The following is a 22,453-nucleotide window of genomic DNA, read 5'->3' on the forward strand; positions in this document are numbered from 1 at the left end:
AGCAGACTCAGGCGTGGCACTGCAGTGCCCACAGATAACTGAAGTTACAGCCCAGCCTCCTGCCTCCCAGTCTATGGACACAACCCTCTGGCCTCATCTCCTGCCTGGCCTCATCTCCTGCCTCGCTCCTCCACACTCACCCCACTCCAGCTGTGCCAGTCTTTTCTCACACATCAAGCTTGTCCCTACCTCAGGCCCTTTGCACATGCTGTTTTCGTTACCTGAAACACACTGCCCCCTGTTCTGCACGTGACTAGCACCCCCCATTCTATTTTTAGCTCTAGTTCACCTCCTAGGGAAACCTTCCGTGATGACTCTAACGCACTCTCTCCCCCAGCTCACCTTCATTGTCTCTCTCCCTTCACCCTGTTTTATTTTTCTGAACAGTTGTCACTATCTGAATTCACCTTATTCATTCCTTGTTTATTATGCATAGATTGTCTGATCCCTCTGCACCCTCCATACACACCTAGAGGGGAAGCTTACGAAAGCAGGGCATCCTTGTCTTTCTTCCACCCCAGCACCTGGCACAGGCACTCAGCATACATGGGTATTTGTTGAATGAGCGCACACATGAATTAATGAGTGGGGTCAGTGGCTGACTGGGTGGCCATCACCATGCTCCTGGGGACTGGCCTGTCACTCAGGAATGCTGCTCTGTGCTTGTCCCCCTCCCTCTCTAACATGGACTCTCTCCACAGCGGTCTTGCTGACAGTGTGCTGCCTGAGGAGGAAGAAGAAGGCGGCCAACCCGGAGAACAACCTGAGCTACTGGAATAACGCCATCACCATGGACTACTTCAACAAGCACGCCGTGGAGCTGCCCAGGGAGATCCAGTCCCTCACCACCTCTGAGGTATGGAGCCCCAACCAAGGGTGCCCCTGGAGGTGCTGGCCCCACTGCCCGGAGAGTCACAGGCTCCCGAGAGAGCTGTGGAGGGAGCATCTGCGAGTTTCCAGGCGCCTTGCTCCTCGAAGCGTGGTCCCCGGGCCAGCAGCACAGGAGGCTGCAGCCCGCCCAGCCCTGTGATCAGGGTCTGCCTTTCAGCGAGAATCCCAGGCACCTTATGCACATGTTAAAGTTTTGGGGTCACTGATCCTGGGAACAAGCCAACAAATATTCGCAGAGCACCTGTGTTACTCCCCGGAGCCTGTGGAGATGCTCCCCAGGGGCCCATATTCCAACGTGCTTGGGGCCTGAGCCTCATGCATCATTCGGAAACAACGCAAACTAGGGGAGATACAAGAGGTGTCACAGAGCTGTGGGCACCCGAGGAAGTCTGCTCAGAGGACTTAGCAGGTGTCCCAGCAAAGAGCGTGGCTGAGTCAGGTGGGGAGGGTGTGGGGTGTAGCTGAGGAGCATTTGCCCAGCACGACCTGGATGGCTGGTTAGAGAGCTGGGCTTGGGACCCAGGTCTCTGACTTGGGCGCTGTGCCCTTTCCACTCTGAAGGGAAGGTGGGTAGAGGCCAGGGTGCAGCAGGATTGGCAGGTGGATGGGCCTGGTCTTGAATGGACCTGAATGGACTTTAGTCGTGGGCAGCAGAGGGTCATTGGAAGTTCTGAGTTTTGTGTGACCGGGTTTTAGGACAAGGCAGAGGCTGGCCCACTTTGAGTGTGGGCTGCAAACCCGAGCTCTAACTTCCTCATATTCTCTTTGCAAAATCAGCCCATGAAAGCCAAAGGTGAAGGGCAGCGCTTGTGAGCATACGACGGGAAGGCCGGGTAGTCTTTCCGGCCCAGAGCACAGGCCATGGGCACAGCTAGAGGTTCTGATGCGGAGGCTGCCGATCAACACAAGCTTGGGGTTGCGCACGAAGCTGTTTGGCTGCAGAGTGGACTGTGTCGGCATCCCTCCCAGGGGGTCTACTCCCTTCTTTGGGCTTTAGTGCGGGATGGGGAACATCCAACCCACGGGCCCTACAAGACCCTCGAAATCATTTGCCAAGGCGTTAGGAGTGAGTTAATTGTTTGACTAATATTGCAGGCTGATTTTTTTTCAATATATTATATTGAGTTTTTACAGAGAGGAAGGGAGAGGGATAGTTAGAAACATTGATGAGAGAGAAACATCAATCAGCTGCCTCCTGAACACCCCCCACTGGGGATGTGCCCACAACCAAGGTACATGCCCTTGACCGTAATCAAACCTGGGCCAGGCTGATTTTTAAGTTGATAATTTTGTAGGGCCCGCAAATGATGTTATACGTATCCAAATGGCCCATCGCAGAAAAAAGTTTCCCCACCCTGAGCTAGAGCGATGTTACCATTTGTCCCACCTCCCTGGGCACGCGTGTGCCCCGCAGACCACCCACAATGATCATGGGTCACAGGGTGTACTCACCGCCTATTTTTTTTTTTTTCATTTAATCTCTTGTTCTGGATTTATTTTTTTTTTCCCATAAGGAAATAAGGTTTAATTCTACAAATTTACAAGCCAAGACAAAATAGAAACAAAATGTGGAAAACGAGGCCAGCAGTTCGACTCGAGGCCACGTCACCGCAGCCTGGGCCGCAGAAGCCTGTCATCCGGGCAGGACTGGGTCTGACCACAGGCTGCCTCTGCTCCTGCCCCTGGTCCCGCTGTTTCTGGGGTCCACTCTGAATCTCAGAACTTGATGCTGAAGCCAGGGCCTGTGGCGAGGCCCCCTCGTTGGTGGTGGTGAGGTGGAAGCCGGTCTCCTTCAGGTCGTCACCCAGCTGGCAGTAGCCAAGGCCTCCCTTGGGGGGTCTCGGGCTGGTGCCACGCTTCACCCTTTGCTGTTCACTCTTGGCGGGCCACGTGGGGAACATCGAGGGGTCGATGGGGAGGGGGGTCTCGTGGAAATACTCGTGCTTGAGACCGTCCTCTGCGCTGACCCTCCGCTCAGGAAAATAGGTCAGGAACTTGTTCATGAGGTCAAAGCCCTGGTCAGAGAGCAGCGCCCTGAAGCGCTTGCGCAGGTAGTTGTAGGGGTACTCGGTGAAGGTCATCTTCCTCACAGTGGGCAGCTGGTTGTAGCCAGGCCAGATCTTCTCACTGGGCGTCCCCAGGTCCTTAAACACTTTGTTGATCTGATCAATCTCCGACTTCCCTGGGAACAATGGTTTCTGTGTCAGCAGCTCCCCGAAGATGCACCCCACAGACCACATGTCCATGGCCGTGGAATACTCCTTGGCCCCCAGCAGCAGCTCTGGGGCACGGTACCACAAGGTCACGACAACAGGGGTGTAGGCCTTCAGAGGGGACCCATACTCCCGCGCCAGCCCAAAGTCACCCACCTTGAGTATTCCGGTGTGGCTCAGCAGCAGGTTGGAGGTCTTGAGGTCTCGGTGCAGAATCCAGTTGTTGTGCAGGTGCTTCACTCCACACAGCAACTGGATCATCAGTGTCTTCACCTCCCCTGGCAGGAAAGGCTGCTTCATGGTCTCCATCAGGCTCTTGAGGTCATGCTCCACGTAGTTCATCACAATGTAAATCTTGTCCATGTTGCTGCCCACGACAATCTCCCTGACCGTCACGATATTGGGGTGCTGCGCCTTGAGAATGGTGCTGATCTCCCTCAGCGATGTGATCGGAATGCCTTCCTTCTCCTTCTCCATTTTCAGCCGCTTCAGAGCCACAATCTCATCTGTCTTCTTGTCCTTTGCCCTGTACACCACTCCGTAGGTGCCCTCCTCAATCCTGTTCAGGCACTGGAACTCCTCCACACTGCGACAGCCCTGCAGGGCGAGCAGGTGCTTGGGCAGCTCCTGCTTGGGCTCGATGGGCGACAGGGCTGGGGAGTCCGGCGCGAACTCGCCTTCCGTCAGGGCCGTGCTGTGGCGGGTGCCCTCGCCCACCTCTTCCTCCCCTTCTTCACTGTCCCCGGAACCTCGGTCAAATCGAACAACGAGGATGTGGTTCTCAGCCTCCGGCTCTCCGTCTTCACTCATTTCTTCCTCACTCACCTCCTCTGCCGACTGTTCAGACACGTCCTCGGGGTTGCTCCCAGTCTCCTCTTCCTCCTCTGATTCTTCACTGCTGCTCCCCTCCTCCACCTCCGCTTCCTCCTCCTTAGAACCCGACCCTGATTCCGCTGAGGAGGACTCGGCCGAGCTGGTCTTCCGCTCGTTGTCGCTGATGTCTTGTAGGACAGACAGCAGGCCTCTCTCTTCCACCTTCTCTTCTTTCACTGGCTTCCGGCCGTCTCCCAGCTCAAACCTCTCCCACGGAGGCCGGGGCGGGCTGCGGCTCCGGTGGCTGCCTTCACTTTATCGCCCTGGTCCTCTCGCACTGCTCGGTGACGTGCAGAGGCTTCCCTCCGGGCCTCCCGCGCCTTGCACCGCTCCTGCTGCTGCTCCCGCAGCTCCTTCTGCTGCTCCCGCCCCCTTTCCAGCTGCTCCAGGCGGGCCCTCTCTCTCCAGGAATGCTCTCTCGCCATCTCCCACCGCTTCCGCCTCTCCCACTCCCTTCGAGCTTCGTCCGGCTCCTCTCGGTGCTGCTCCTCTCGGTGCTGCTTCCGGCGCTCATGCTCCCGCTCCTTCTTCACTCTGGCGTGCTTGCCCGCTTCTGCTGAATGACTACGATGCCTGCGTTTCTCTTTTCTCCTCTCCTCTTCCCTGTGATGAGCTTTTTCTTTCTGTGACATTTGCTGGGGTGGTTTGATAGCCAAAGAATCATCGTCCTCTCCTCTGTCCTCCATGGAGTCCTCCCTCCTGTAGGGCGAGTTCCTGATGGCGATCTCCAAGCGGTGGTCCCTCAGCTCCCCCTCCTCCAGGGAATCCCAGTCTTCAGAGTCTTTTAAGCGCTTTATCTCGGCCTTCTCCTCTTGCTCCTTCCGTCGCTTCTCTTCCTGGAGAATCTCATCTACGGTCTCCGCTTTCCAAGAGTCCTTTGCATCACCATTGGAGTGAAGCCACGCTCGCCGACGCAGCTGGCCCAGAGCCTAAAGAGAAACTGCGCCGGGCGGGCGTGTGCCGGAGCCTCGTTTTATCCTGCATCGGCGCAGGATGATGACGTCAGGGAGGGCCGAAGCCACAGGTTCCGGCTGGAGAATAGGGCCCTGTGTGTCACTTCCGGCTTTGGCGGATGACACAGGCGGTGGAGCCAGTCGGGGCGCCCCGCCCCGTTGTCCCTCATGGCCTGGTCGCCTTCTGGGCCAGGGCGCTGGTCGCTGGCGCCGCCCTGGTGGCTCTTCCCCTGCAGTGCCGACCGGAGCCGCTGCTCCTTACACAGAGCAAGGCCGCCCGCCAGGTGGTCAGTGGTTAGAGCGAAGCGCTCTGCACGGGGGTTGGGCGGGGGGCCGTGTGGTGATCGCGGGTTGGATTCCGGGTCGGTTGCGGTCGTGCAGGAGGCAGCCAGTGGTTCACTCCCACATCAATGTTTCTCTCCCTTCCTCTAAAATCAATTTAAAAATAGGGTGGGGGAGCAGCCCCAGCTGGTTTGACTCAGTGGATAGAGCATCAGCCTGTGACTGAAAGGTCCCGGGTTCGATTCCAGTCAAGGGCACATGCCCGGGTTGTGGTCTTGATCCCCAGTGTGGGGCCTGCAGGAAGCAGCTGATCAATGATTCTTCTCTCTCATCGTTCATATTTCTATCTCTCTCCCCCTCTTCCTTCCTCTCTGAAATCTGTAAAAATATATTTTTAAAAAAAGATAAGAACCACCCCAGCCAGTTTGGCTCAGAGGATAGCGGGTCGACCCATGGGCTGAAGAGTCCCGGGTTCGATTCCCATCAAAGGCATGTACGTTGGTTGCAGGCTTGACCCCCCGCCCTGGTTGGGTCGGGCAGAAGGCAACCAATGGATGTGTCTCTCTCATACCAAGTTTCTCTGTCTCTTCCCCTCCCTTCCACTCTCTCTAAAAAATATTAATGGGAAAATATCCTCGGGTGAGGATTAACAAAGAGAGAGAGAGACAAGAACCAAGGTTTCTAGTCTCCCCAGCAACAAAGGCTGCTGGGCAGCCCTGGTCCCTGAAGTTTCTCGGGATGAGGCCCCTTCCTTCCCTCTGTGGCTCCTGCGTCTTGCAGGGTGTTTCCTGTCTCTGGTGGAAGCTGTGTCACGAGCCTGGGAATGAAACTGGAGAAACCCAAGGAAACACGTCTGCCGGGGTCCTGCCCCATCGGTCCAGGGGTTCCCAAAGGTGTGGACGGAGTCAGCGAAGAATGAAGGACATGGAGACAGCATTCAGTTGATCAGCATAGCCAAGTTCTCTTCTTTTTTTATTGTCCTGTTACAACTGTATTGATACTACTCGATTCTATAAGCATGCTTGTATAGTCACATCATGTTACGTTTTGGGTCCTCCCTTGACCTTCGTACTCACTGCCTCTTAGCTGTCGGCTTTGGAGGCCGCCAGGAGCTTTGCCCAAGCACATTCGCAGGTACCTGCCCCCCTTAGGGTGGACGAAAGCCGCAGAACACGGGTCTGGGCCATGCGGGCGAAATTGCGATGCCCAAAAGGTGCTTGGAAACTTTTCCAAGCTTGCGTTCGTTTCCCTCTTCCTTCCCACCTCCTCCTCCTTTCTTCTTTCTTACCTTAGTTGCTTCCTAAATACCTTTCTCCTTTCACCCAGAGAAGAGTCTCTGGTCCCCTGGGTGGGCACCTGCTTTGTGAGACTAAAAGGACCAGCCGGGTCCAGCCCACAGTCCCTCCGCAGCTCAGCCCGAAAGCCCCGGAGAAGGGCTCTGCCCCCTGACTTGCCCCCGTTGTCCTAACTTAGAGGCAGGCTTGTGCCACCCTCAGGTGGGCACTCAGCTAATTCCTGACACTGAGGGAAATTCTCGTCATCAGAGAAGACATTTCACCAACAAATGGCCTTTCTCTTCCTTCATCTCTTTATTCTCCATAAAGCAGCACATATTGCTCAAAATGATATGTTTCACTTAAAAAGAAACTTCAGAGATTTCATTGTGGCTTCCGAGAGAGGAGACATGCAGAGCAGGTCTGTCTTAGACCAGTCAGCCCTGGGCCTGAGGCTCCAACCTGTTTAGAACAAGCAATGCCTTTTCCCTTGAACCAGTTCCCCAGGCTGAGTCGGTACAGCCATCCCGTGGCCCACAGGTGCCTGCAGCCCTGGGCAGTGCCGTCCCGTGGCCCACAGGTGCCTGCAGCCCTGGCCAGTGCCGTCCCGTGGCCCATGAGTGCCTGCAGCCCTGGCCAGTGCCGTCCCGTGGCCCATGAGTGCCTGCAGCCCTGGCCAGTGCTGTCCCGTGGCCCACAGTTGCCTGCAGCCCTGGCCAGTGCCGCCCCGTGGCCCATGAGTGCCTGCAGCCCTGGCCAGTGCCATCCCGTGGCCCACAGTTGCCTGGAGCCCTGGCCAGTGCCGTCCCGTGGCCCATGAGTGCCTGCAGCCCTGGCCAGTGCCATCCCGTGGCCCATGAGTGCCTGCAGCCCTGGCCAGTGCCATCCCGTGGCCCACAGTTGCCTGCAGCCCTGGCCAGTGCCATCCCGTGGCCCACAGTTGCCTGGAGCCCTGGCCAGTGCCGTCCCATGGCCCACAGGTGCCGGCAGCCCTGGCCAGTGCTGTCCCGTGGCCCACAGTTGCCTGCAGCCCTGGCCAGTGCCATCCCGTGGCCCATGAGTGCCTGCAGCCCTGGCCAGTGCCGTCCCGTGGCCCATGAGTGCCTGCAGCCCTGGCCAGTGCCATCCCGTGGCCCATGAGTGCTTGCAGCCCTAGGCCATGGGGCCACAGCCCTTCCGATGCCCAAGCATTGGAGGGCCTGTTCCCACTCCTGGGCTGTGGAGACAGACTGAGTTGTTCACTCCCACAGAGATTCAGACCCATTGACCTCCGCACATCTAGTTCTGAAAGAAGTGGGGCCAGGATTCTGACGTGGCTCTGAGAGGACTCAGGAGGCGGGCAGCTAGCTCTTGGAGGCTCTGACATGGGGGCGGCAGGACAGGAAAGAGGTGGACTAGTGTGAGGTGTGTCAGGGAGGAAAAGCAGCAAGGTCTCCCAGAGGTCTGTGAGGGAGAGGCAGGAAGAAGAGTCTGTGGCCCCAGTGGACCACAGTTTGCCATATGGTGTGTGTGTGTGTGTGTGTGTGTGTGGAGCATGGTGAGCTTGCTCAGACTTCGACAAGGAGAGCAATACCATCTCAGAAAGCTGAGGTGGGGTGACTCAGGAAGCAGGAAATCTTTTTTGAAGCTGCTATAAAAATCCGAAAGAGCAGAGAGGGCTCTGCACCTCAGCACTGGCAGGGCAAAGGATGAAAAATGTTTACCCACAATTCCCGTGGGTCCGTTTCTTTAAGAAAGGCCACCTGGTGAGCCATCCCAGCTCACACCATCTCCTCCCTGTCTCCCCAGGACCAGCTCTCCGAGCCGCGCTCCCCAGCCAACGGTGACTACAGAGACACGGGAATGGTCCTCGTCAACCCCTTCTGTCAAGAAACACTGTTTGTGGGGAACGATCAGGTATCCGAGATCTGACCGCAGCCGCCCTCGCTTTGCCATGCCCTGCCTTTGGGCTCTAAATCATAAATCTACAAATATATATTATAAATATAATCTTTGTGTAACCCTGACTTAAGGAGAAACATTTTCAGCTTTTTCTTTCCTAAAAATTGTCAACATCTTTTTTATAAGTGTGATTTAAAAAAAAAAAACTTTACAGAATGACCGTGGCTTTATAAAATAAAGGTCTTTCTAAGCAAAGCAGGTGCACCAATTGCTTCTCTTAATAACTGTCCTTGAGCCCTCGCGGGTCCCCGCAGCCCTGGGCAGCGAGGGAATGTCATATGCGTGGCCCCGAGAGAGTCTTAGAGCTCAGGTCCCTCTTGAATCCATGTGACCCCGGCCGCCCCTCCTGTGCACACCAGCAAAGGCACCCGGGGGAGAGGACGGCAGTCTCATCACTGAAGCAGGAAGCGGACGAGCAGCAGCCACAGAGGAGCGCCCAGTGCCTCACAGGGCACCACTGACTGCGAGTAACCCCTCTGAGCAGGCAGGGGACCCACGAAGTCCATTGGGCATCCTGAGGCCACAGCCCCCTGACACCGCATGACGGGACCTGCCGCCGTGCCAACCGCAGGCCTGCTTTTCCCTGGCGAAGAGAGGCTGCCCGCTGGGAGGCACCCACGTCTGCGTCCCACGCTGTGCCTTCCTCCGGAGAGGGTGCCGATGCGGATCCGCCCGGGCTGGAGGGTGCTGGCCCTTCTTCAAGCATCACTCGTGCCAGGGGGCTCAGCTTCCAGGGGTTCAGCTTCGTTTCTCAGAAGGCCCTCGGAGAGTGCCCCCGAGGAGGCGCTTATGTGAGAAGCCTCGACGCTGTAACTTCTAAACCGCCCTGCGATCTGACGGCAATGAAATGGTCAAAGCCATCGCTTGGGAGAACCATCCCATCCTCCTCGGCACTGACACCCGATTGGCTGTCAGCACATGGACTCTCCACCCGGCTCTCATTTCCCATCTCCCCTTTCCCCTTCCCCTCCCCCTCCCCCCTGCTCCCTCCCTCCGTGGGCGGCCTCCCCACCCCCACTGAGGGTGGCAGACCCTCACTCGGGCTTCTGCATTCTCTCCCTCATAGGTAGTGGCTGGGACGAGAGATTAATGCTGGGACGCTTCCTTTCTCTAAAAGAAAAATAGTTTGATAGTATATATTTTGAATATAGATGTTCTTATAGTCAGATTGGAAATCAAACCTAAATGTTGACTCATATGTTTGTGTTGTTGCTGTGGTCTTATCATGACTCTTTTCTTTCTTCATTCTCCTTTGAAAAAGATGGCCTTCAGAAACGTGTGTTCTCCATGTCGTATGGACGTACCTGACATGAGTTCAGTGGTTGTCTCTCTGTAAAGACTCTTCATCCCACACAGAAGCAGGTTAAACATTGCCCTGAGATTCCTTCCCCATGTGCTGCTGTCTGCCATGTTATCCTGTCATGGGATTTCTGTTAGCCACTGCATTTACTCTATCAATGTGTGTGTGTGTATATAGAAAGATACCTGTTTGTAAACTTTATATATAACATATGTAATCGAAGATGCATATGTTATATATACATATGTGGATGTATGACTTATTTTTCCTTATCAACAGAATTCAGCTACCATGTATATATAAATAAACTTATTTTATTAGCCAGAGGATCAAGTTGCTAATACATTTTGTATCCTTTTCATTTTAAAATGACTTTTAAGTCTTCCTTTAATACCCACACCACCTAATATCCAGCTCTGTTTTTCATCTACTTTAGCCATAAATTGGGTTTTGTGAGAATGATGAGCTGTTAGGACTAGCAGTTTATTCTTTGATAAGACAAATCCTTTAAAACATGTTTATGATTTCTCCAAAAGAGAATCATCTCTCCTCAGGTCTTGGAGACACCAGTGTGAATGAGGGTACATCGTACATCCCCTCCTCTCCTCCCCCTCCCCAGGACTCAGAGCTTCATTGTAAATATCAGAGGAAGCCGAAGTTAACCTGGCCATGAGGGTTATGATTCTGTGTAGAGCAGTGGTTCTCAACCTTCTGGCCCTTTATACAGTTCCTCATGTTGTGACCCAACCATAAATTTATTTTCGTTGCTACTTCATAACTGTGATGTTGCTACTGTTATGAATCGTAATGTAAATATCTGATATGCAGGATGGTCTTAGCAGGGGTCCTCAAACTACGGCCCGTGGGCCACATGCAAATACAAATATTGTATTTGTTCCCGTTTTGGTTTTTTACTTCAAAATAAGATATGTGCAGTGTGCATAGGAATTTGTTCATAGTTTTTTTTTAAACTATAGTCCGGCCCTCCAACGGTCTGAGGGACAGTGAACTGGCCCCCTGTTTAAAAAGTTTGAGGACCCCTGGTCTTAGGCGACCCCTGTGAAAGGGTCGTTCGACCGCCAAAGGGGTCGCGACCCACAGGTTGAGAACCGCTGGTGTAGCGGATAATATGCAACCTCTGGTGTGAGCCCTTCCTTTAGCCTTCAGCGACACATCCTGGGATTCACAAGCATGCGGCTCCTCGCAGCCCAGCCAGCGTCGCCTGTGTTAGGATGTTGTCATCGCAGTCCCGCGGGCACCCTGGGCAGCCTTCCGGGTGCATTAGAGAGGTAGAGCCCAGGCCAGGGCCTGGGAAGTAAGGTCCAGAGAGGTGAAGCTGTGTGGCCAAGAGAGGATGAGCTGCAGTTTTCTCAGGAAGGAACTAGGGAGGAACTTGAAGCTGCTGCCAGGATGAGGGGGAAGAAGGAAGCAGCAGGCTTGGTGTGTTTCTCTTGAGACCGCCGGGCTGCCTCTGCCATGGCAGGTTCACGTCTGCTTCCCTCCTGTGTTACCTGGCGGGACCTTGGGCACAGTCACAGCCGCACACCGGCACCTGTAAGGATGTAGAAAGCCCTGAAATTGGCCCTGGCAATACCTGGATTGTTTAAATCCTGGTTCGGCCACTTGTGATCTGAGCCCCAGTTTACTCATCTGTGAAATGGGGCTGCTGGAGGCCTGCCTTGCCCTCACTTAGTGAAATACACACAACCCCAAATGAGCCACCCCCACAGCCTGCAGGGATCCAGCCTCCACCACCACCAGCAGAAAAATCTGGGAGGTCGGGCACATGACCCTGCAGAGAATGTGCGAGGGCCTCTGCACACGGCCCTGGACGGCCGGCTCTCTTTCAGCTCCGTGAACGATAGAAACGCATGGAAAACAGCAGACACAGCAGCCCTGGGGACGGAGCTTCCAGAGAGGCCGATGACCCGGCCACAGGGACGCCGGGGCTGCACACCAAGAGCCGCTGGACTCTAAGCCCAGTAGGCACAGAGAGGCAGAAGGGCGATGAGCTCAAAGCGAGTAGTGGTGGATGCGCCCACCGGTGCCAGCGTGCCCATCCAGAGGCACAGGGCGTCCTTCAGGGGGACACGGTCATCGTCCTCCTCCCTGGATAGCCCCCCGGCCTCCAGGACCAGTGCCATGGGTGGCCTCATCCGAGCACCCAGGGTCTGTGTAGGGATGGCCTCCAATGGGTACACCAGTGGCCTGGGTGCCCGCGTGACCCGCCGAGCCCTGGGCATCAGCAGTGTCTTTCTGCAGGGGCTGCGGAGCTCAGGCCTGGCCACAGCGCCCGCTCCAGGCCTGGGAAGGGACCTCGATGCCGCTGAAGATCTGGGGGGCTGCCTGGTGGGGTACATGGCCCAGGTGCATGCCCTCGAGCAGGTCAGCCAGGAGCTGGAGGCACAGCTGCGGAGGCACCTGGAGAGCAAGGCCGGGCGTGCAGAGCACTGGGGCGCCCTCCGGGCCTCCTGGGCCAGCAGCTGCCAACAGGTGAGTACCGGGCCTGTGCCTAAGGGCTTTGCGGAGGGCGGGACGGGAGGCTGAAGGCTGAGGCCGGGGGCAGGGGAGTGAGTGGTCGGAGGCCAGAGACACTGACCATAACCCCTTCTACTTTCATGCTAAAAACACTAGACCAGCGGTTCTCAACCTGTGGGTCGCGACCCCTTTGGGGATCGAACAACCCTTTCACAGGGGTCGCCTAAGACCATCGGAAAACACATATATAATTACATATTGTTTTTGTGATTAATAACTATGCTTTAATTATGTTCAATTTGTAACAATGAAAATACATCCTGCATATCAGATGTTTACATGACGATTCATAACAGTAGCAAAATTACAGTTATGAAGTGGCAACGAAAATAATTTTATGGTTGGGGGTCACCATAACATGAGGAACTGTATTAAAGGGTCGCGGCATTAGGAAGGTTGAGAACCACTGCACTAGACAGCAGTAACAGCAGTGACGATGACCACTCACGGAAGCGCACTAGGGCCGGGCCCACCAGCGTCCCTCTGCATCACCATCTCCCCGGGTGTGCACAGCAGTGCTGTGCTGTGGCTCATTCACTGATCCCATTGTTCAGATAAGGAAACTGAGGCACAAAGGGAAGTTCTCTGGCCAAGACCATGCAGCGAGTAAGGGGTGGAGCTGAGATTTGGACCTGGAATTTTCTGTCTCCAAAGCTTGCATTTGTGCCATTACCTCGGGCTGCCCCATAAGCTTTGTGTTAAGGAAGGGTTTTTACGGCCATGGTCAAACGGAATAGCATCGAATGGATGTAGCATTAAGGACAATGAGTGAGCGAAGGTGTGTTCCTGTGCCCTTCTGTAACCACACTGTCCAGTGGAAATAGGAGCCACATGGATAATTTACAAGTTCCTATTGCCCACAGTAAGAAAAAAAAGATAAAAAGAAACCAGTGAAGTTAACATTGGTATTATGTCTTATTTAACTGAATGTATTTTAAATGCGATTCCAACATGTATTCAATATAAGAATAGTAATGGGGTCATCTGCCTTCCAATAGGACTTTCAGCAGCGATGACAGTGGCCTGTGTGCACACTGTCCACCCTGGTGCCACTGGCCGTGTGGCTAATGCAACTGGGGAACTGATGTTTTTATTTTGTTGCATTTTGTGACTTTGCATGGCCTGTGGCTGGTGGCTGTCTGATGGACAGGGCGCCAGGCTTCCGCCGTCCTTGCTGCTTAGTCAGGACCTGCGCTCGGTGCCCTCTGCAGAGCTCTCAGCTCATCCATCATGTCCGGCCTGCCACCCGGACTCTAACACTGGACTGCAGCCAGCACTGCACATCTCATCTGGCTCTTCTTGGGTGGCTGCCTTCCCCCCTCCTTCCCCCCACCCCCGCCCCCGCCCAAGCCCCCGCCCTCCCGGTGCCGGCCTTGGATCCCTCTGCGCTAACTCAGCCTCTCACCCAACCAGGAACTGCCAGCTCAGACCCTGTGTGCCCTGGGGCCCAGCACGCAGCCCCCAAGACAAGGTCACGACCTTGATTTGTGTGCGGCTGGGTGATGCTGAGCAGACACACGCAGGGGCTCCCCGTTGCCCCGCCTGCCTCGCGTTTCATCCCGGGATGCTGCCCACGTCAGTCAGTGCCCAGCTGACAGCCCAGGACCCATGAGGCACCCTGTCCTCGCTGCCGGACTCGGCTGAGGGAGAGCCGCCTAGAGCAGCCCGGGCCTTACAGCCGCCGAGTCTAAGGCAGCCCTTCCTCCCAGAGTCACGGCAGCCGTCCAGCTTCCAATGTTTGTGCCGGGTAAACCCCCAGAGCGTACCCGGCTGTGTCTGTATTTCTTCAGGGCAATTCCTTGCACTCCAATGCCACACAGACTCTTCACCAGCCTCTTGCCCATTGACCCAGCTGCCCACAGAGTGGCACTGAGGCTCAGTACCCTTGGGGTGCCCTGCCCTCCATGGGTGCGAGCGGCCAGTCTGCAGGAACGGCGATGCCTGGCCGCTTCCCACCCTCGGCCAGGACGTGGCATGTCAGTCCAGCAGTTGATGGACCAGGCAGTGCCCCGAATGCTGAGGCAGGACCCACCCCCCCAGGTGCCCACGAGGGTTGCACTTGCCCCTTGAGTTTCCCTGTGCCCGAGGGAGAAACAGATTAAATAGCAGAATTACCGTGACTGGTCGAGAGAAAAACCATGGAAAATAGGATAAAGCTTTACCTTTTCATAGTCTTAAAGGCATCTTTCTTTTCTCTGTTTTTTTTTTAACAAGGAGCTCCACCTTTTTATTTTACACAATAAACTGAGTCCAGTCTTGGTGAGGGTTAACGTACATGAAGTCCCTTTTCGATGCCAAACCTCCCTCTCCCTGCTCCTCAGCTGTGTTAGCGCCTCTCGGCCACTTCTCTGGCTAAGCAGTGATGACAGAGAGGAAATGCCCAGGTGGTGGCCACGGAGGCCACGGAGGACCCGGCACCCGGCCATCGCCGGGGCAGAGGGCGGCCCTTCCCCTCCCCAGCTTTGCCGAGGGCTCCTGGCTTTCCCTGCCCAGTGAGTGGTGCTGATGGTAAACTCTGGCCACAGCAGGCCCTTTCATCAAATAGACCGAACACAAGCCTGAAAGCAGGCAGCTTCCCGGCCTCAGAGCTGCAGGTGGGCAGATGGATGGGAGCAGAGGAGGGGCAGCCCAGAGGCTGCCCGGCGCAGACTGTGAGCCAGGCCAGGAGGCGCTGCCCGGGAAGGAAGGAGACCTGGAGGCTTGGGTTTCCACGGAAATTAGTGGGCTCCGTGGGAGACCAGGGCAGCAAAGGCTGTCAGCTGGAGGAAGGAGAAGTCAGAATGACCGAGAGGCCGAGGACTGGAATTCTAAATGGGCCTGATGTAAAATGGGGCTGCTGCTCACAGCCCGTTTCCGTCCCTGGCAGAGAGAGCGCCCACACCCTGGGGTCTGCCTGTTGGGGAAACTTCTGGACAAATGAGGCAACTAGACCAGGGCCAGGGCTCTCTCCGGTCAGAACCTGGGGTCCCAGCAGGGGTTTTCATTCTTGTTTTTAAAGAAATAAGAACTAATCCTTCCCCCCATGAATAAAAACACAGGCAGCAGGGTCATTGTTCACATTTCACCACCTGGTGTCCCCGAAAGGGGGAGGGGGAGGCACCATGCGCTCTTTTAGAATCTGCGAAAGCCTGAACACATGGACCCAAGACAAAACCACTCCTGGTTTTTGTGTGTGTGTGTTCTTGTTTTGTTTTGTTTTTATAAATATATTTTTATTGATTTTGAGAGGAAGGGAGAGGGAGAGAGAGATAGAAACATAATGATGCATTAGTGGGCTGCCTCCTGCATGCCCCCTACTAGGGATCAAGCCTGCAACTCAGGCACATGCCCTGACTGGGAATTGAACCATGACCTCCTGGTTCATAGGTCGATGCTCAACCACTGAGCCACGCCAGCCCAGCACACTCCTGTTTTTTAATTAATGCAATTCATGTGGTCAGAGCAGGCAAGTAAGAGAGTTACTCTGTTAGCTAAGCTATAAGGGACACTAAAGTGTCATTAGAGATGTAACTAGGCAGAGGAAAATGTGTCCAGGAGAATTCCTCTTGGAGGGAGTGACACGTAGACTGGAAGAAATATTTTGGTGGAGCAGGGAGGGGAAGGGGACACGAGGCTGCTCCCAAGGGCCTTGGTCGAGTAATAAAGGTGGCCACTAAGTGCTTTCTAAGTGATTTCTGGGGCCTCTCGTTTTGTGATACGTAGAGATCTGGGAGGGAGCGGAATTGCTAAAGAAAATGGGAGACTGAGCCCTGTCGCTAGGAGCCTCTTTCTGTGCTCTTCCCAAACACGGCTCAGCCACCCTTACGTCTCTTAATTGTGAGATCCTTGTTGAAGAATGGGGGGCAGGGGAGTGGGTCCAGATGGTGAAAAATTGGGCTCTCCTGTTGCTTCTATGCTGAGCCCTTCCTTGTTTCCCTGTCCCCAGCCTTAATAAACGTACCTCAAAGTAAAAAACGAGTTAGCATCCACCCTCCCACAGGAGCTGGGCGTCTGGGGCGCTATCTCCACAGGCGTTTGCACTGCAGACGTGGCTCCGGGTTGAGGAAGCCTTCTGGTTTACAGGGACTTCTGTCTCAGAGGCGGGGGGGGGGGGGGGGGGGGGGGGGTTGTAGTTCCACGTTTCCTACAGTAACTGCCTAAGAAAAGGGACCTCAGGGCCCCCTTGTCAGGTTTGGACTGGAAAAAACTGTAACTTCGTTGGCAGCTTGAGTTTTCTCGGTCGGGCAGGCATTATAAGGGGCTGGGGTCATCCCCGGACATGGTGTGGGACGGGCAGAAGCCAGGCCAGTTTACTCGGGTCCCCTCGTGTGTGGGGCTGGATGGCATTGTTTATTTTATTTTCTCTTTATTGTTGAAAGTATTACGATGCCTCCTTTTTCAAACCCCCATTGACCCCCTCCACCACGCCCCCACCCCCAGGCCTTCACTGCACTATTGTCAGTGGGTTATGCGAATATGAATGGCATTGTTGATGATAAGAATTTTGTGGTTCTCACCACAGAATGCTAAGCTATCGAGGTCAGTGAGTGCCCCACCCCTCTCCCAGCAAGCCACTGAGCCACGCTGGCTGGGCAGCACGAATATATATTTTTGAGTAAAATGGCAGCACTGCCTCTATTCATGTTAAAAAGGAGGAGGGCAGGCGATTCTCTGGAAGCAGGGCAAGGGGCCGTCAGCTTGCTTCTAGAGAGAGGCTGGTGGCTGGGGACGGGCAGGAGCAGGCTCGCTTGGGGCTATATACTTTTGTTGCACTGTTAACATGTTTTATCTTTAAATAATAATTTTAAAAAGAAGTAATAAGTAAAATTCCTGCCAGCAACACGGGAGGTCAGGGGCTGAGGTTCCAGCCAGGCCCAGGGCAGGCGCAGCCCCGCAGCCTCACAGAAGCACCAAGGCTGAGGATCCACACAGAAGAGAACAGGGAGACCTACTGCGCGACACCCCCCAGAACTAAATTAGAACTGAGCCCAGGCAGCTGCACGCAGGGAGGGTCGGGACCAACGTGGTGGCCGCTGGCGGGGAAAGCGGGCAATTATTGAAAGAAACGCTGACCCAGGCAGAACGTCGGCCGCCGCCTTCCCCAGAGTCTGTGCAGCCACTGAGTGGAGGACTCAATTTAGGAAAATGAAACCGTTTATCCTGCGTCGGCTGGGGAAGCGCAGACAGACTCATTTATCTGGTTGTAAACCAGCCCGTGGCCTGACTGTGGCAAATGCATTCATTATTCAGCAGAAAGGAGAAGTGATTTCAGCTGGTGTCGGCAATGAAAAAGGGTGCGGGTGGAAGGAGGCGGTGCGGGGGCGGGGGGGGGGGGGGGGGAAGGGGGGGCTCCACCCCAAAGCTGGCCTCCTGTTGGAGAACAACTGCTAATTTGTGTGCATTTATTTCAAGGGCCAGAGAGTAAGCATCGAAATAAGTCTTAGGGGAAATGCGACAACACGGAGAAAGGAAGTTAGACTCAGGGCAAAGTTATACAGGCGGCAAGTGCCCACACCTGCCAGCCCAGCCCAGCACCTGGCCCCTCCCCTACTCCCGCCCCAGCCCCTCTTCGGTGGCTGCCCGGAGCTTCCTGGCATCATCCAGGCCTTGAACTGTGGCGCACCCCCATTCCCACCCCCAGGTAAGAGCCCACTCCTCCAGCTGGTCCCAGCCAACTCTGAGCAGGAAGGTTATCTGATAAATGAGTTTATTCTAACTTATCAGAGCCTGGTGTGTTTAGCCGCATAATGAAGGTGAGAGCAGCTTTCTCAGGGGTTGTTGGGAGGAGTAAATGAGACAGAAAGTGATGCTCCTGGGGTCCCCAGGGCGGTGTCTGCACCCCCAGGCCAGCCCTGCCTGGCACTGACCCCAGTGGGCAGCCCAGGACAGCTCCTGAGTAACTAGGTTGTTGGCCCAGGTCTCAGCCACCCCCTGGAGAGGCACAAAGGCCCTGGTTCCCCTCCAATGTCCCCGAGCAAGACCCTGTCCTTTGATAATAAGACTCTAGATACAACCCCCATGCTTTCACTATGGCCTGCAGGTCTCAGGTGCTGAGTGTTAACAGGAAGTTTCACTCCCGTCTCATCTGAGCCTCTCGGCCACGACCACGTTTGTGTCCCCGGGAAGGTGGGCTGTGCCCAGCACTGGGCTGCGGGGCTGCTACTGTAACCGTGTCAGGCCGAGTGGCCCCAACAACAGAAACTTGTTTTCTCACAGCCTGGAGGCCAGGGGTGGAGACCCAGGTGCCGGAGGCCTGTGTCTGCTGAGGCCTCTGTTTGGGCTTCGATGGCTGCCTTCTCCCTGTGTCTTCACATTTCTTCCCTTTCGACATCTGGGTCCAAATTTCCTCCTCCTCTTATAAGAACACCTTGTGGTATCATTGTTACTGAGTTACCTCCGTAAGGGCCCTGTCTCCAAACACAGTCACATCCGGTGGTGCTGGGGTTAGGACTTCAACATAGGGATTTGGGGGGACACAGTTCAGCCCATCACACCCATTTTATAGACGAAGAAACTGAGGCCCGCAGGGACCAAGTTCCTCGCTGAGCTGGCGCCCCAGCCAGGACCAATTCAGCATTATGTCTGTCCCGAAACAGCAATGAGAGCCTCCTGCTGTCCTCATTCTAAGACCCACATCGGTGCTCTCTCCACCCCAGCCCCACAGGGTCGTGGGTTTGCGTGGACTTCGAGTGCCCACCATTGGCAGTTATTATCTCAGCAGAGGCCGTCTCTGTGAGGAGTGGAAACTGTGATGTGCCTCCTTTGTCTGCTCTTCTCCGCCTCGGTTCGTCGCGAGCAGTGATTGATCCTCACCTCGCGGCTGTCACCGTCACCGACTGTGCACAGGGGGCTGGGCAGCCTCCAGCTTGTCAGGCCACTCAGAGTGGGGCCTGAAAGTTTCACAGCTTGGCAGCCCCCCCAGGGATTTCGATTTTTCTTTCTCAGTGAATTTAATGCTCAGAAAAATGTGCTGAGCGGTGGGCCCTTGAGGCAGAATGTCTTTATCTGAGCAGCGCTGAGGAGCACGCCTGGCATGTCCCCTCCACCACGGGAGGTGGGCACCCACGTGGCGGGAGCAGGCCTCCCCCTAAAGCCCACCTCTGCGCCAGGCCTTGTCTCAGACCCCTGCAGGGTGACCTGACCACCTCCCATCACCACCTAGTTCCACCGCTACCGGGAGATCTGAGAGTTCGCGGTGGGAGGTGAGAGGCATGCCCAGTGCGAGGGGTCCCCGATGCCAACCCCCAAGGGTCCTGGGTCAGCGGATGAGGCCTGCACCTGTGAAAGCCAGGCAGAGCCCAGCCACTGTGGCTCAGTGGTTGGGGGTTGAGCCATGAACCAGGAGGTCATAGCTCAATTCCCAGTAGGATTTGGGGCTCTCTCATCATTGATGTTTCTCTCTCCCTCTCCCTTCCTCAAAAAAAAAAAAAAAAAAAGCCAGGCAGATCATCCAAAGGCAGACAAAGCAAAGCCAGGCTTATCCGCTTGCTGCAGCGAGGGAGAAGCAGGCTCGGTGGCCGGGGACATCTCAGGAAGGGGGAGTGAGGAGGGCTTATCAGAGGTCTGGCTTGTGCTGGGTGGTTTGGGGGAAAGTTTAAGAGCGAGGTGCTGTTCTGCATTTGATGCTGTGAAGAATTTGGGGCAGTTTAATGATCGGGCATCTCACAGATTTTACCAGGAGGCAGGAGGAATGGAGCGGCCTGGGGCTGTCACTGTGAACAGCTGTCCCTCGTCACTTGTGCTGACTGGACGAGGAATGCTGGTATTTTGTGGCTGCAGAGTGTCCCTGCCTCTCTGTTCAGATGTGACCACAGTGTGGTCTTCTCTGTCTCGTCCCACGAGGATCCCAGAGTGACCGTGTCTGGCCCTGGCTGACGTTCTGCAAACGCTCCGTGCAGGTGAAGTTCTGGGGCCTGCCCGCTTCTGCCGCTGCGCTGTCAGGGCCCTGGTTTTACTTCCTGGGCCTCCTCCTGCCCAGCGGTGGGAGGGGGACTGTGGACACAGCTGGCGTGCCAGGCTCTCCCTCCCCACGCAGCCAGGCAGGCCTGGAGGCCAGGGCGGAAGTGGAGTTTCTTTAGGAGACTGGGTCCACTCTGTGCCCCAGAAATGCTGAGCAGGGTGTGTCCCTGGGCCGAACTCCTGCTCATCTGCCCCTGGAGGTCTCTCCTGGCCATCATGTGCCTGGGCTGTGAGAGAGCAGGTGGTGGCTCAGACAGCGCCCCCTGCATCCCTCATCCACTGTATCCGGATGAAGTCCAGGCCCAGCTTCATCTGAACCAGAAGTGAGGCATGGCCGTCACTGGCCCCTAAGCGTGAGTTTCCTTGTCTCTAAGTTGATCAAGAATGATCCCTCCCTCGAAGGCCTGCTGTGAGGCTCTGCGAGAGTGCAGGTGAGCTGGGTGAGCGGCAGGAAGGCGGGACCCAGGCACTCTCCTCCCTGCTCTTTCTCTGGCCCCTGCAGTGCCTGGCACACAGCAGGTGCACAGCAAACATTGATTACATCAGTGGATGGAAGTGCCCAGTGAACTTGTCAATCAACAAGCGAGAGCTCTTTTCTTTCCCCCAATATTTGCTCTGGCACCACCTTTATTTTTTTTAAATATATTTTTATTGATTTCAGAGAGGAAGGGAGAGGGAGATAGAAACATCAATGATGAAAGAGAATCATTGATTGGCCGCCTCCTGCACACCCGCTCCTGGGGATAGAAATCTGCAACCCAGGCACGTGCCCTTGACCGGAATCGAACCTGGGACCCTTCAGTCCCCACAGGCCAATGCACTATGCACTGAGCCAAACCAGCTAGGGCGCAATACCTCTCTTAAGCTCCTAGGGCTGCTGTGACAAAATACCACAGTGTCTCAGAACAGCGGGAATCCATTCTCTCCTGTCAGGAGGCCGGAAGTTGGAGATCTGGATGTGAACAGAGCTGGCTGCTCTGAGGGTTTCCAGGAAGAATCTGTTTCACCCCTTCCCCCTGTTCTTCCTCTGGGGGTGGCCAGCCACCCTGTCATTCCCTGGCTTGTAGCTACATTACTCCAGTCACTGTCTTTTTTCTCCCCGTGTGTCTGCGTCTGAACTTCCCTCTTCAAAGGACCCGGTCACGTTGGACAAGGACCCACCCTCATGACCTCATCCTCACGCGATTGTATCTACAAAGACCTTCTTTCCCACAGGTGTGCGCTGGGGGGTCAGGACGTCGGCCTATGTTTTGGGTGGCACACAACTCAACCCATAGTGGTAGCGATGGTTTTTCTCACATTATCATCCTGGTTTCCAGCATTCTGTCCTGTTTCCTCAAATCTCATTCTAATGGTTGCAGACCTACCAGGATTTCTGCACCTGATCACACCGCCCTCGCTTCCTTTTGCGCTTGACGTGAGACCCCAAATCCCATCAAACCACATGGAGCTTGTGGTTCTCAAAGCAAAGTCTTGGGGCGGAAAGCCCAGGAGAGCCCTGTTCACAGAGACACAGTCGGCGCCCCCGAGGGGCTGGGTGACCGTGGACAAGTCACCCCCGTCCTTCAGCTTCAGTTCCCTCCGTGTTAGAGGAAGGGACTGGACCATCCTGACCTCTCCCTGCAGCGTGGAGGGCACTAGCCAGATTCCCTGTCCTCACTCCGAGAGCAGGTGGTCACTTCACCGCTCTCTTCACAGACCAGCCCAGACCAGGTACCTCTGCAATTCTCCCTCCCTAGGCTCCTGACTGTAAAATGAGAGGGAGGGACTCTGATCTCCTTCCAGTCCCTGCTCCTCACTATATGGGAGCAGTGGGTGGAGCCTACGGAAGAGCCCTCCAGGGAGCCCGGTCCCTGGTCCTCGGTGGCTCAGCTGGTTGGCCAGCAGCCACCTCCTCCATTTCCGAGGGTCAGGTGCTGGCCTGCGCCCCACCCTTGATGAAGCAGCAGTGTATTAACCACCCCTCCCACCCCACACACACCTGCCAGAATAGATGCCAGGTCTTGCCAAACGGCAGTGAAGGGAGAAATTGGCAAGACAGAGGGTTTACTGAGAGGAGCACAGCCCATACCTGATCTAAGTTCACAAAAACCCAGGTGAAATTAAACCAACAAACAGCTGGAGTTGCCAACTGGAATAGCCCCCAGCCTCCTGCCCCACCTAAAGCTGGCAGCTGGGGTGAGCCTGCCCTCCGGTCTCCACACACGGCAGTCGCTCTGGGCCGACATGTTACAGTGAGAATCCCAGGAG

At 55.5% G+C, this 22,453-nt stretch overlaps 2 protein-coding genes and 1 pseudogene across 14 annotated transcripts in view; 2 read left to right on the forward strand and 1 right to left on the reverse strand.

Moving 5' to 3' along the window:
• TMEM108 (transmembrane protein 108) overlaps positions 1 to 10,049 on the forward strand; it is a 291,266-nt gene extending 281,217 nt beyond the window's left edge. For all 13 annotated transcript variants that reach the window (XM_070391148.1, XM_070391152.1, XM_070391153.1 and 10 more), the window contains 2 exons: positions 702 to 856; positions 8,275 to 10,049. In XM_070391148.1, the coding sequence (XP_070247249.1) occupies positions 702 to 856; positions 8,275 to 8,397 (278 nt within the window). In that variant the 3' untranslated portion in view covers positions 8,398 to 10,049. The remainder of the gene's footprint in view (positions 1 to 701; positions 857 to 8,274) is intronic.
• Positions 2,608 to 6,399, reverse strand: LOC138992549 (cyclin-dependent kinase 11B pseudogene; annotated as a pseudogene).
• Positions 10,050 to 11,734: 1,685 nt separating the features above from the next.
• Positions 11,735 to 22,453, forward strand: part of BFSP2 (beaded filament structural protein 2) — a 46,042-nt gene continuing 35,323 nt past the window's right edge. The window contains exon 1 of the mRNA XM_070391161.1: positions 11,735 to 12,220. Within this exon, the coding sequence (XP_070247262.1) occupies positions 11,735 to 12,220 (486 nt within the window). The remainder of the gene's footprint in view (positions 12,221 to 22,453) is intronic.

This window comes from Myotis yumanensis, unplaced genomic scaffold (genome assembly GCF_028538775.1).
Source record: "Myotis yumanensis isolate MYYU_CA2020_CCGP unplaced genomic scaffold, mMyoYum1.0.hap1 SCAF_14, whole genome shotgun sequence".
In the NCBI taxonomy this organism is placed as follows: domain Eukaryota; kingdom Metazoa; phylum Chordata; class Mammalia; order Chiroptera; family Vespertilionidae; genus Myotis; species Myotis yumanensis.